At 46.5% G+C, this 15,654-nt stretch overlaps 1 protein-coding gene across 1 annotated transcript in view; it reads left to right on the top strand.

Annotated features, from left to right (window-relative positions):
* Positions 1 to 15,654, top strand: part of ddx51 (DEAD (Asp-Glu-Ala-Asp) box polypeptide 51) — an 88,070-nt gene that overhangs the window by 48,427 nt on the left and 23,989 nt on the right. The window contains exon 15 of the mRNA XM_085962056.1: positions 13,124 to 13,258. Coding sequence (XP_085818182.1) covers positions 13,124 to 13,258 — 135 coding nt within the window. The remainder of the gene's footprint in view (positions 1 to 13,123; positions 13,259 to 15,654) is intronic.

Genomic DNA, 15,654 nt, shown 5'->3' with positions numbered 1-15,654 from the left:
CCAGACAGACGTCCTCCAAGAATCTGGTGCACACTCTCCTCCAGATCTGTGAGAGTGACCACTTGTGGAGGACCGCCGCCAGTTCGACGCTGCTCCTTCCGGATCATCGCCAGCTTGGACTGCAGGGGAAAGAAGGGGAAGTTCTGCAACATGATGCCTTGAGAGATCATCGCATGCCCCCCATGGTGCAAGAGCCCTTACATGAGGCCTTGAGACATCTGTCCATGTGTGTGGCCAGAAAGGGCCATGGGTGCTTGCAGGCAGATGGCCATTGGGGCATCATTGCAACAGGGTGCCCGAAGTCAGCTGCAGATGGAGGGAATCAGAAGTTTGGTAAACCATCACTCACCCTAACGATCTGTGTGAGGTCGTTGAATTTCTTCCTGCACTGAACAGGGGTCCTGGTAGCCATGCTGCTGGAGTTGACCCTCACAGCAACCTCCCTCCAAGATCGTCGGTAAGCCTTCTGATTCGGCCTCTTGCCATTGTCTGGATACAGGACCTCTCGACGGCGCTCAACTGCAGCCACCAAGTGGTCCAGAGCCTCAGTGCTGAAGCGCTCTGCTCTCTGTCTAACCTTCTCCATGCTCAACAAGTTTCTAACGCCAGAGAAGGGTGAGCGCCGATTCTGAGGCCTACAGGGCGTTAGGTGTTGAAGCTCAGGCTGACTGACTCACCCCTTTAAGAGCCGGCCAGCGCCTGGAAGTCTCGTGGTTTCCCGTAATTGAGATCACCGCTGCGCCCGTCCGCATCGATATTGAGTAGCGCCTGAACTTTTGCGCCTTCGGAGCACCGTGCAACGGCTGAATTAGCGCCTCAATCCCCTTTGGGGGCGATGCAACCCAATATCGCGCCAGGCGGCGATAAGTTTCGTCTGGCTATAAACTTTGCGCAGTGCCAGTTCTAACGCCTCAAGCGGGGCTATACCCAATTTCTAGGCCAGCAAGTGATAGCTGGGATTACAGTATGAGGTTTTAAGGGAAATGCTGGGTAAACGGGTTTCCCTTTCGCACTGGTGCGGACCTCGTCCCTTTTGTATCCATGTATACTTCATCATGTATTTACTCTAACTGAATTCTGTCAGCGATTCCCAACCACAAACATTTCATTTTTCGGACTCCTTTGAATGCTATCTACTTCCCTCATATATGTGGTCAGTTTCCATTTCCCTCTGAAAATGGAGGGCATTTTGTTCCTGGGCACTCTGACATCGACCCATTGCTCCCGGTCACATGGTGACATCAATACACTGCAATGAAGCAGTCTGTGTCCGCATGCAGCAAGACCAACATTCAGACTTGGGCTGATAAGTAGCATGTAACATTCACGCCACACAAGTACCAGGCAGTGACCATCTCCAACAAGAGACAGTCTAGCCACCTCCCCTTGACATTCAATGGCATTACCATTGTCTAATACCCCACCAACATCCTGGGGGTCACCATTGACCAGAAACTTAACTGGACCAGCCACATAGATACTGTTGCTACAAGAGCAGGTCAGAGGCTGGGTATTCTGCAGTGAGTGACTGACCTCCTGACTCCCCAAAGCCTTTCCACCATCTACATGGCACAAGTCAGGAGTGTGATGGAATACCCTCCACTTGCCTGGATGAGTGCAGCTCCAACAACACTCAAGAAGCTCGACACCATCCATAACAAAGCAGCTCGCTTGATTGGCACCCCATCCACCACCTTAAACATTCACTCCCTCCACCACCGGCGTACCGTGGCTACAGTGTGTACCATCTACAAGATGCACTGCAGCACCTCCCAGACCCGTGACCTCTACCACCTAGAAGGACAAGGGCAGCAGGCGCATGGGAACACCATCACCTGCAAGATCCCCTCCAAGTCACACACCATCCTGACTTGGAAATATATCGCCGTTTGTTCATAGTCGCTGGGTCAAAATCCTGGAACTCCCTCCCTAACAGCTCTCTGGGAGTACCTTCACCACAGGGACTGCAGCGGCTTAAGAAGGTGGTTCACCACCACCTTCTCGAGGGCAACTAGGACTAGACAATAAATGCAGGTCATGGCAGCGACGCCCACATCCTGTTAATTAATTTATAAAAATCTTTGTAACATCAATACACTGCTCCTGATAACTCTGTGATCAATACACTGCTCCTGGTTACTCTGTGATCAATACACTGCTCCTGGTTACTCTGTGATCAATACACTGCTCCTGGTTACTCTGTGATCAATACACTGTTCCTGATTAATCTGTGATCAATACACTGCTCCTGGTTACTCTGTGATCAATACACTGCTCCTGATTACTCTGTGATCAATACACTGCTCCTGATTACTCTGATCAATACACTGCTCCTGATTACTCTGTGACATCAATACACTGCTCCTGATTACTCTGTGACATCAATACACTGCTCCTGGTTACTCTGTGACATCAATACACTGCTCCTGGTTACTCTGTGACATCAATACACTGCTCCTGGTTACTCTGTGACATCAATACACTGCTCCTGATTACTCTGTGACATCAATACACTGCTCCTGGTTACTCTGTGATCAATACACTGCTCCTGATTACTCTGTGATCAATACACTGCTCCTGATTACTCTGATCAATACACTGCTCCTGATTACTCTGTGACATCAATACACTGCTCCTGATTACTCTGTGACATCAATACACTGCTCCTGGTTACTCTGTGACATCAATACACTGCTCCTGGTTACTCTGTGACATCAATACACTGCTCCTGGTTACTCTGTGACATCAATACACTGCTCCTGATTACTCTGTGACATCAATACACTGCTCCTGGTTACCCTGACATCAATACACTGCTACTGATTACTCTGTGACATCAATACACTGCTCCTGATTACTCTGTGACATCAATACACTGCTCCTGGTTACTCTGTGACATCAATACACTGCTCCTGGTTACCCTGACATCAATACACTGCTACTGATTACTCTGTGACATCAATACACTGCTCCTGATTACTCTGTGACATCAATACACTGCTCCTGGTTACTCTCTGACATCAATACACTGCTCCTGGTTACTCTGACATCAATACACTGTGATGTAAGAAAAAGGAGGCTTACCATCAAGTAACTTTAAAGTAAGCTTTAAGTAACTTATAAACACACTATATACAAGAGAGGTCTTTACCATGCCTCTGGTAGAAGCCTCTTACAATACTGAACAGACCAGTATTTATACCAGTCCAACAGGAAGTGACACATGACAGGAAGTGAGGTATGTACACAGTTCATAGTTCACAGTTCACAGGAAGTGATGACATAACTTCCCGGAAGTTATTATTTTTATCACATTCTTCCCTCCTGCAGGTTTAGGAGGCTGTGGTCTACCTTTTGGTCCGCAGCCGCCGAACAAGGAAGAGTCGCACCCGTTTGGATTCCCGTCGTAGAGGGTCGCTGGTCCGCTTACATGCGGTTGGCCATTGGTCAGAGTCCGTGTGGCCTGGATTGCCCTGTGAAGGGTCGGGGAGATCATGGCTTCGAGTACGAGCCCCAATAGGTTCAAAGTCAGACTGCCTCTGTTCAGAGGGAGGTGCAGAGCTGGTCTGTGGCGGACCAGTACTTTCATGTGTGGTACTGGGAGGGTCGCAACCTTGAGCACGGGGTTCTACCGGCACCAAGCTAGTTGGTGTCCGATCAGGATCCTGGAGAGGGGTACCCGATAGGTCCCAAGAGTTTCCTGGTGAAATGCCATCACCCGATGTCCCACTAGGTCCTGGTGGGCAGGGAGCCAGATCCCGTAACGATACGGTAGATTCTCGGCCGTCGGAATATCGTATGTTTGCATAGGTGGGGTTGGCATCGGTTAGTTCGACCTCGTCTACAAGAGGGTCATTTTTAGACGTCCGAACGTATCTTCGGAGTAATACAGGTCCAGGAGTAGTTAGCCATGACGGGAGTGATGTCCCATGAGATGAGCGACGCTGGAATCCAAAGAACCGCTCATGAGGTGTAGTATTTGTGGCTGTAGAAAGCAGGGACCGTATAGAGTGCAATGCATCCGGAAGCACTGTTTCCCATTGCTGGTCTGGTAGGCCCCGAGATCTTAAAGCGAGACGTACGGAATTCCAGATGATACCGTTATACCTCTCTATCTGCCCATTTCCGATGGGATGGTATGGTGTTGTTTTGCTTGTAGCAATTCCCCGTTCTGAGAGGTAGTCCTTGAGTTCCCTCGACATAAAGGATGGACCCCGATCTGAGTGAATATAAGCCGGCATGCCACAGAGAGAAAATACCTGCTCAAGGCAGCAGATTACTGTGGACGCCAGCATATTGGAGCAGGGGAAGGCAAACGGAAAACGTGAATATTCGTCGATCATGGTGAGCAAATATGTGTTCCGAGTTGAAGAGGGCACTGGGCCCTTAAAATCGATGCTAAGTCGTTGCATCGGTTGGGTTGCATGTATGAGTATACCATCTGAGGGGCGGAAGAACTGAGGTTTTAATTCCGCACAAAGCCGGCATTCCGAGCATATTTTCTTTACATCTCCAGTGGAAAAAGGGAGATTCCGTGATCGTACGAAATGTAGCATGCGCGTAACGCCAGGATGACACAAACCATTGTGGACATCCATGAGAGTGGAGGATGACATAGTGGAGCAGAATGCCCGTGTGAGGGTGTCCGGGGCCACATTCTCCTTGCCAGGCCGATAGAGAATGGTATAACCAAAAGAGGCCAGTTCCATCCTCCAAAGTTGTATTTTATTATTCTTAATTTTGGTTCGCTTTCGATTATCGAGCATGAAGGCGACTGATCGTTGGTCCGTGATCAATGTAAAGTGCTGGCGAGCTAGAAAATGGTTCCACTTCCGTACTGCCTCTATGATGGCTGTGGCTTCTTTCTCAACCGGAGGATAATGTAGCTCGGCACCTTGTAAGGTCCTGGACATAAATGCTACAGGACGACCTTCCTGATTCAGAGTAGCCGAGATCGCCACCTCCGAGGCATCACATTCAACCACGAAAGGGAGATTCTCATCAATGGAGTGAAGAGCCGCTTTCTCCAACTGTTTTTTGAGAAGGTTAAAGGCTGCAACAGCCGCTGTTCCCAGTGGAAATGATCTAGCATGCAGCAAGGGTTGGATTTTGTCCGAAAAATGAGGAATCCATTTAGCGTAGTATGCAAACAGACCGAGAGCCCGACGTAAAGAAGCCGGATTCTTAGGTGACGGGAGCTCTTGGAGCGGGCGAAGTCTTTCTGGGTCTGGCTGAATGATACCATTGCCTACGCAGTAGCCAAGGATGTTGATGGTCGGTTGCGACTCAACAGATTTGGATTCATTCAGGGTCAAATTACGGCGATGGAGGGCGTCCCGAAATTTTTGGAGGTTGGAGTCGTGTTCCTGTTGATCGTGACCTGCAATGGTAATGTTATCAAGATAGGGAAAAGTGTCCCTTAGGTTTTCCTGCTTAACCAGGCCATCCATTGCCCGTTGAAAGACAGCCACTCCATTAGTAACCCCGAATGGGAGGCGACGAAATTGGTACAGCCGTCCATTAGCCTCAAAGGCTGTGTACTGCTTATCTGAGACCTTCAAGGGTAACTGATGATAGGCACTTTTTAAATCGTAAGTTGAGAACACTTTGTATTCGGCCAGTTTATTAACCATATCATCAATGCGTGGCAATGGGTAGGCATCCAAGTCGGTATATTGATTGATGGTTTGCGAATAATCGATGCATAGTCGCTGTTTGTGAGGTTTTAGAGGGTTCTTGACAATGACGACTTGAGCCCGCCAGGGCGACGAACATGGTTCAATGATATCCTCTGCTAGAAGTCGAGAGATTTCAGCCGCAATAAAAGATTGGTCTTCCTGATTAAAGCGCCGCGATTTCGTTATTATCGGTTGGCATTGAGGCGGAATACTGGCAAATAATGAGGGTTCATCAAGTGAAGCTGCTGATAATGCACAAAATGGTAATTTAGACGGTATATTAGAAATAGTAAGTCCGGGTTTGGATCCACCAAACTCAATGGTGAGTTTCTTATGCTGTTTTTGGAAGTCCAGTCCTAAGAGGAGATCACTACATAAGTCCTTGAGCACCGAAAGTCGGGTGGAGGGATACATACGACCATGAAGTGTCATATCAACAACACAAAAGCCGGAGATTCTGGTATTAAGTGATGACTGGGCCATCGCAATTGCCTGGTCCGATGGGAAGACATGTAGTTTCAATTTCGCAACAATCTGTTCCTTAATGAAACTATCAGTACTTCCTGAGTCAATTAAGGCATCTAAGGTATGCCCTTTAATTGAAATTTTTGTGGCTGCATGAGACAGGTTCTGTGGGCAAGCAGCTGTAATTGGTGTCGTTGCACAGAGAGTGGCTGAAACTCTCGGTGTGCTTCTTCGGGAGAGAGCTCGAGAGGAAGCTTGATAGGTCCTAGCTGGAGCATCTTGATAGGCCCTAATTGGGGCAGTTCGGTAGGCCTTAGCTGGATTGGCCCTCGTAGAGGCCCTTGATAGGCAAACTTTAGCAAAGTGTCCTTTTTTCCCGCAATAACTGCAGATTGCATTGCGAGCAGGGCAGGTTTTCCTAGGGTGAAAAGCATCTCCACAAAAGAAGCATTCCTTCCTAGATTGCCAAGAGGCTGCTAAAGTGGGATCGTCCTCCTCTTCTTCATCAGAATTAGATTCCCCCATGATAGGGTTCACCTGAGACCGCTTGAATTGTCTGGTTGCAGCTACAGCAGCAGATCGAGATCTGGGCAGCTGATAGAGGTCTGCATTTCTCTTTGCCAAATCCAGTGAACAAGCTAGGTCAAAAGCTTTTTGTAGCTCAAGTGTTTTACTTTCTAGTAGACGCTGGCGTATAAATGGAGAGGCAATCCCGCAGATGAAAGCATCACGAATCATTTCTTGGCGGTACAGCTCAGCTGAGGCTGCCTGAAAGTTACAATCTACGCTGAGCCTGCGAAGTTCTTGCAGGAATTCATCAATTGATTCCCCTGGCCCTTGTCGGGCTGTGGCCAGTAGATGTCTAGCATAGACCTCATTTGGGGTCTTGGCATACAGTTTCTTAAGTGCCCGAATCACCTCATCGTAATTATCCCATTCATCAACATATTCGAACACTTTTGGGGTCACATAATTGATAAGTATCTTCAATCTAGCAGGAGCATCCGCTTCACATTCATCCAGAAAATTCTCAAAAGTACGGTACCAATGCTTCCATACCCTGCCAGCTGCTGGTGCATTCGGGTCCAAGTCCAGACGAATAGGTCTAAGGATTTTCTCCATGATGGGTGGTTCCCTGGATCCTTAATTCCGAGTTTGTCCGAAGGTCTAGTATTTGTGAGTGTAAATACTAAGTTACTTAAATTGATGTAAGAAAAAGGAGGCTTACCATCAAGTAACTTTAAAGTAAGCTTTAAGTAACTTATAAACACACTATATACAAGAGAGGTCTTTACCATGCCTCTGGTAGAAGCCTCTTACAATACTGAACAGACCAGTATTTATACCAGTCCAACAGGAAGTGACACATGACAGGAAGTGAGGTATGTACACAGTTCATAGTTCACAGGAAGTGATGACATAACTTCCCGGAAGTTATTATTTTTATCACACACTGCTCCTGATTACTCTGTGACATCAATACACTGCTCCTGGTTACTCTGTGACATCAATACACTGCTACTGATTACTCTGTGACATCAATACACTGCTCCTGATTACACTGTGACATCAATACACTGCTCCTGGTTACTCTGTGACATCAATACACTGCTACTGATTACTCTGTGACATCAATACACTGCTCCTGATTACTCTGTGATCAATACACTGCTCCTGATTACTCTGACATCAGTACACTGCTCCTGATTACTCTGTGACATCAATACACTGCTCCTGGTTACTCTGACATCAATACACTGCTCCTGGTTACTCTGTAACATCAATACACTGCTCCTGATTACTCTGACATCAATACACTGCTCCTGATTACTCTGACATCAATACACTGCTCCTGGTTACTCTGTAACATCAATACACTGCTCCTGATTACTCTGTGACATCAATACACTGCTCCTGGTTACTCTGACATCAATACACTGCTCCTGATTACTCTGTCATCAATACACTGCTCCTGATTACTCTGACATCAATACACTGCTCCTGGTTACTCTGTGACATCAATACACTGCTCCTGGTTACTCTGACATCAATACACTGCTCCTGATTACTCTAACATCAATACCCTGCTCCTGGTTACTCTGTAACATCAATACACTGCTCCTGGTTACTCTGACATCAATACACTGCTCCTGGTTACTCTGACATCAATACACTGCTCTTGATTACTCTGACATCAGTACACTGCTCCTGGTTACTCTGTAACATCAATACACTGCTCCTGATTAGTCTGTAACATCAATACACTGCTCCTGATTACTCTGTGACATCAATACACTGCTCCTGATTACTCTGACATCAATACACTGCTCCTGGTTACTCTGTGACATCAATACACTGCTCCTGGTTACTCTGTGATCAATACACTGCTCCTGGTTACTCTGACATCAATACACTGCTCCTGATTACTCTGACGTCAATACACTGCTCCTGATTACTCTGACGTCAATACACTGCTCCTGGTTACTCTGACATCAATACACTGCTCCTGATTACTCTGACATCAATACACTGCTCCTGGTTACTCTGTGACATCAATACACTGCTCGTGGTTACTCTTGACATCAATGCACTGCTCCTGGTTACTCTGACACCAATACACTGCTCCTGATTAGTCTGTAACATCAATACACTGCTCCTGATTACTCTGTGACATCAATACACTGCTCCTGGTTACTCTGACATCAGTACACTGCTCCTGGTTACTCTGACATCAATACACTGCTCCTGATTACTCTGACATCAATACACTGCTCCTGATTACTCTGACATCAATACACTGCTCCTGGTTACTCTGACATCAATACACTGCTCCTGGTTACTCTGACATCAATACACAGCTCCTGGTTACTCTGTAACATCAATACACTGCTCCTGATTACTCTGACATCAATACACTGCTGCTGATTACTCTGACATCAATACACTGCTCCTGATTACTCTGACATCAATACACTGCTCCTGGTTACTCTGTGACATCAATACACTGCTCCTGGTTACTCTGACATCAATACACTGCTCCTGGTTACTCTGTAACATCAATACACTGCTCCTGATTACTCTGACATCAATACACTGCTCCTGATTACTCTGACATCAATACACTGCTCCTGGTTACTCTGACATCAATACACTGCTCCTGGTTACTCTGTAACATCAATACACTGCTCCTGATTACTCTGTGACATCAATACACTGCTCCTGGTTACTCTGTGACATCAATACACTGCTCCTGGTTACTCTGACATCAATACACTGCTCCTGGTTACTCTGACATCAATGCACTACTCCTGATTACTCTGACATCAATACACTGCTCCTGGTTACTCTGACATCAGTACACTGCTCCTGATTACTCTGTCATCAATACACTGCTCCTGATTACTCTGACATCAATACACTGCTCCTGGTTACTCTGTGACATCAATACACTGCTCCTGGTTACTCTGACATCAATACACTGCTCCTGATTACTCTGTAACATCAATACCCTGCTCCTGGTTACTCTGTAACATCAGTACACTGCTCCTGATTACTCTGACATCAATACCCTGCTCCTGGTTACTCTGTAACATCAATACACTGCTCCTGGTTACTCTGACATCAATACACTGCTCCTGGTTACTCTGACATCAATACACTGCTCTTGATTACTCTGACATCAGTACACTGCTCCTGGTTACTCTGTAACATCAATACACTGCTCCTGATTAGTCTGTAACATCAATACACTGCTCCTGATTACTCTGTGACATCAATACACTGCTCCTGATTACTCTGACATCAATACACTGCTCCTGATTACCCTGACATCAATACACTGCTCCTGGTTACTCTGACATCAATACACTGCTCCTGGTTACTCTGACATCAATACACTGCTCCTGGTTACTCTGACATCAATACACTGCTCCTGATTACTCTGACATCAATACACTGCTCCTGATTACTCTGTAACATCAATACACTGCTCCTGGTTTCTCTGTAACATCAGTACACTGCTCCTGATTACTCTGACATCAATACACTGCTCCTGGTTACTCTGTGACATCAATACACTGCTCCTGATTAGTCTTGACATCAATACCCTGCTCCTGATTACTCTGTAACATCAATACACTGCTCCAAGTTACTCTGTGACATCAGTACACTGCCCCTGATTACTCTGACATCAATACCCTGCTCCTGGTTAATCTGTAACATCAATACACTGCTCCTGGTTACTCTGTGACGTCAATACACTGCTCCTGCTAACTCTGACATCAATACACTGCTCCTAGTTACTCTGTGACATCAATACACTGCTCCTGGTTACTCTGACATCAATACACTGCTCCTGGTTACTCTGACATCAATACACTGCTCTTGATTACTCTGACATCAGTACACTGCTCCTGGTTACTCTGTAACATCAATACACTGCTCCTGATTACTCTGACATCAAAACACTGCTCCTGGTTACTCTGTAACATCAATACACTGCTCCTGATTACTCTGACATCAATACACTGCTGCTGATTACTCTGACATCAATACACTGCTCCTGATTACTCTGACATCAATACACTGCTCCTGGTTACTCTGTAACATCAATACACTGCTCCTGATTACTCTGACATCAATACACTGCTCCTGATTACTCTGACATCAATACACTGCTCCTGGTTACTCTGACATCAATACACTGCTCCTGGTTACTCTGTAACATCAATACACTGCTCCTGATTACTTTGTGACATCAATACACTGCTCCTGGTTACTCTGTGACATCAATACACTGCTCCTGGTTACTCTGACATCAATACACTGCTCCTGGTTACTCTGACAATGCACTGCTCCTGATTACTCTGTAACATCAATACCCTGCTCCTGGTTACTCTGTAACATCAGTACACTGCTCCTGATTACTCTGACATCAATACCCTGCTCCTGGTTACTCTGTAACATTAATACACTGCTCCTGGTTACTCTGACATCAATACACTGCTCCTGGTTACTCTGACATCAATACACTGCTCTTGATTACTCTGACATCAGTGCACTGCTCCTGGTTACTCTGTAACATCAATACACTGCTCCTGATTAGTCTGTAACATCAATACACTGCTCCTGATTACTCTGACATCAATACACTGCTCCTGATTACTCTGTGACATCAATACACTGCTCCTGAATACTCTGACATCAATGCACTGCTCCTGATTACCCTGACATCAATACACTGCTCCTGGTTACTCTGACATCAATACACTGCTCCTGGTTACTCTGACATCAATACACTGCTCCTGGTTACTCTGACATCAATACACTGCTCCTGGTTACTCTGACATCAATACACTGCTCCTGATTACTCTGACATCAATACACTGCTCCTGGTTACTCTGACATCAATACACTGCTCCTGATTACTCTGTAACATCAATACACTGCTCCTGATTACTCTGTGACATCAATACACTGCTCCTGATTACTCTGTAACATCAATACACTGCTCCTGGTTTCTCTGTAACATCAGTACACTGCTCCTGATTACTCTGACATCAATACACTGCTCCTGGTTACTCTGTGACATCAATACACTGCTCCTGATTAGTCTGACATCAATACACTGCTCCTGATTACTCTGACATCAATACACTGCTCCTGGTTACTCTGTGACATCAATACACTGCTCCTGGTTACTCTGACATCAATACACTGCTCCTGATTACTCTGTGACAGCAATACACTGCTCCTGATTACTCTGACATCAATACCCTGCTCCTGGTTAATCTGTAACATCAATACACTGCTCCTGGTTACTCTGTGACATCAATACACTGCTCCTGGTTACTCTGACATCAATACACTGCTCCTGGTTACTCTGACATCAATACACTGCTCTTGATTACTCTGACATCAGTACACTGCTCCTGGTTACTCTGTAACATCAATACACTGCTCCTGATTACTCTGACATCAAAACACTGCTCCTGGTTACTCTGTAACATCAATACACTGCTCCTGATTACTCTGACATCAATACACTGCTCCTGGTTACTCTGACATCAATACACTGCTCCTGGTTACTCTGTGACATCAATACACTGCTCCTGATTACTCTGACATCAGTACACTGCTCCTGGTTACTCTGTAACATCAGTACACTGCTCCTGATTACTCTGACATCAGTACACTGCTCCTGGTTACTCTGTAACATCAATACACTGCTCCTGATTACTCTGACATCAATACACTGCTCCTGATTACTCTGACATCAATACACTGCTCCTGATTACTCTCACATCAATACACTGCTCCTGATTACTCTGACATCAAAACACTGCTCCTGGTTACTCTGACATCAATACACTGCTCCTGGTTACTCTGACATCAATACCCTGCTCCTGGTTACTCTGTGACATCAATACCCTGCTCCTGGTTACTCTGTAACATCAGTACACTGCTCCTGATTACTCTGACATCAATACCCTGCTCCTGATTACTCTGACATCAATACACTGCTCCTGATTACTCTGACATCAATACACTGCTCCTGATTAGTCTGACATCAATACACTGCTCCTGATTACTCTGTAACATCAGTACACTGCTCCTGATTACTCTGACATCAATACCCTGCTCCTGATTACTCTGACATCAATACACTGCTCCTGGTTACTCTGTGACATCAATACACTGCTCATGGTTACTCTGACATCAGTACAATGCTCCTGGTTACTCTGTGACATCAATACACTGCTCCTGGTTACTCTGTAACATCAATACCTGTGGCCCTGGTCGTAGGAGGAACTTTTTAAACAAAAACAATGCAATGATTTGCTGAAAGGCATGTTCAAGCTGATCAGAGTTTTGTGTTTTAAAGGGGGGTCTGTGCCATTACGGCCTTTCCATTCATGCCTGTGGAAGTGTTCTGTGTTTTGTGTTTTGCTGGGTTGAACATTCAGACACTGTATTTGCAGGAACACCAGTTTCTTCAGATGCTGAGGGATGCTGGCAGCAAAGAGTTGAAGAAGCAGTTGGTGAAGCAAGAACACTTGACGCCACTGATCCAGCGCTATGAGGGAGCTTTGCAAGAGCTTCAGCGGGTTCTTAAGGTAACTCGGGGCTCACACAGTATCTTATTACAAGTTCTGTTAATGGTTAAAATGTAACTCATTCCTCTACTGTCCCTCCGCTTTACTGGCTGCACTTTTACTGCCACTTTTGGGGTCAACGCAAATTGGTTTTGAGTGAGCACTGACACGAAGGTGGCAGTATAACTACTGAGGGGAGTCTGGGCTTGAGCCTCATCTGCATGGCCGGCTCAACAGCTTTTTGAGGGAAAAGAGTTCCAGATTTCCGCTAGCCTTTGTGTGAAGTGCTTCCTGACATCACCCCTGAACGGCCGGGCTCTACTTTAAAGTTCCTGGACTCTCCCACCAGAGGAAATGGTTTCTCTCCATCGACCCGAGCAAATACTTGAATCATCTTCAGCACCTCAATTAGATACTCAAGGGGGAATACAAGTCGAGTCGAAGCAACCTGTTTTTATAATTTAACCCTTTTAGCCCTGGTATCATTCTGGTGAATCTGTGCCTCACCCCATCCGGGGCCAATATATCCTTCCTGAGGTACGGTGCCCAAAACACACTGCAGTGCTCCAGATGTGATCAATTGTACATAGTGTAAGGAGGGACTCTCCCATCACTGTACACAGTAAAAGGAGGGACTCTCCCATCACTGTACACAGTATAAGGAGGGACTCCCCCATCACTGTACACAGTATAAGGAGGGACTCACCCATCACTGTGCACAGTATAAGGAGGGACTCCCCCATCACTGTACGCAGTATAAGGAGGGACTCTCCCATCACTGTACACAGTATAAGGAGGGACTCTCCCATCACTGTACACAGTATAAGGAGGGACTCCCCCATCACTGTACACAGTATAAGGAGGGACTCACCCATCACTGTGCACAGTATAAGGAGGGACTCTCCCATCACTGTACGCAGTATAAGGAGGGACTCTCCCATCACTGTGCACAGTATAAGGAGGGACTCTCCCATCACTGTACGCAGTATAAGGAGGGACTCCCCCATCACTGTACGCAGTATAAGGAGGGACTCCCCCATCACTGTACACAGTGTAAGGAGGGACTCTCCCATCACTGTACACAGTATAAGGAGGGACTCTCCCATCACTGTACACAGTATAAGGAGGGACTCCCCCATCACTGTACACAGTATAAGGAGGGACTCCCCCATCACTGTACACAGTATAAGGAGGGACTCTCCCATCACTGTACACAGTATAAGGAGGGACTCTCCCATCACTGTGCACAGTATAAGGAGGGACTCTCCCATCACTCTACACAGTATAAGGAGGGACTCTCCCATCACTGTACACAGTATAAGGAGGGACTCTCCCATCACTCTACACAGTATAAGGAGGGACTCTCCCATCACTGTACACAGTATAAGGAGGGACTCTCCCATCACTGTGCACAGTATAAGGAGGGACTCTCCCATCACTGTACACAGTATAAGGAGGGACTCCCCCATCAATGTACACAGTATAAGGAGGGACTCTCCCATCACTGTGCACAGTATAAGGAGGGACTCTCCCATCACTGTACACAGTATAAGGAGGGACTCTCCCATCACTGTACACAGTATAAGGAGGGACTCCCCCATCACTGTACACAGTATAAGGAGGGACTCCCCCATCACTGTACACAGTATAAGGAGGGACTCCCCCATCACTGCACACAGTATACGGAGGGACTCTCCCATCACTGTACACAGTATAAGGAGGGACTCTCCCATCACTGTACACAGTATAAGGAGGGACTCTCCCATCACTGTACACAGTATAAGGAGGGACTCTCCCATCACTGTACACAGTATAAGGAGGGACTCCCCCATCACTGTACACAGTATAAGGAGGGACTCTCCCATCACTGTACACAGTATAAGGAGGGACTCTCCCATCACTGTACACAGTATAAGGAGGGACTCTCCCATCACTGTACACAGTATAAGGAGGGACTCCCCCATCACTGTACACAGTATAAGGAGGGACTCACCCATCACTGTGCACAGTATAAGGAGGGACTCCCCCATCACTGTACACAGTATAAGGAGGGACTCTCCCATCACTGTGCACAGTATAAGGAGGGACTCTCCCATCACTGTGCACAGTATAAGGAGGGACTCTCCCATCACTGTACACAGTGTAAGGAGGGACTCTCCCATCACTGTGCACAGTATAAGGAGGGACTCTCCCATCACTGTACACAGTATAAGGAGGGACTCTCCCATCACTGTACACAGTATAAGGAGGGACTCTCCCATCACTGTACACAGTACAAGGAGGGACTCCCCCATCACTGTGCACAGTATAAGGAGGGACTCTCCCATCACTGTACACAGTATAAGGAGGGACTCACCCATCACTGTACACAGTATAAGGAGGGACTCTCCCATCACTGTACACAGTGTAAGGAGGGA

The sequence above is a fragment of the Somniosus microcephalus genome, chromosome 19 (genome assembly GCF_052327205.1).
Source record: "Somniosus microcephalus isolate GS21.2 chromosome 19, FLI_Smic_1.0, whole genome shotgun sequence".
NCBI lineage: Eukaryota > Metazoa > Chordata > Chondrichthyes > Squaliformes > Somniosidae > Somniosus > Somniosus microcephalus.
Note: the sequence above shows the minus strand (reverse complement) of the source record. Positions and strands in the feature narration are given on the sequence as shown.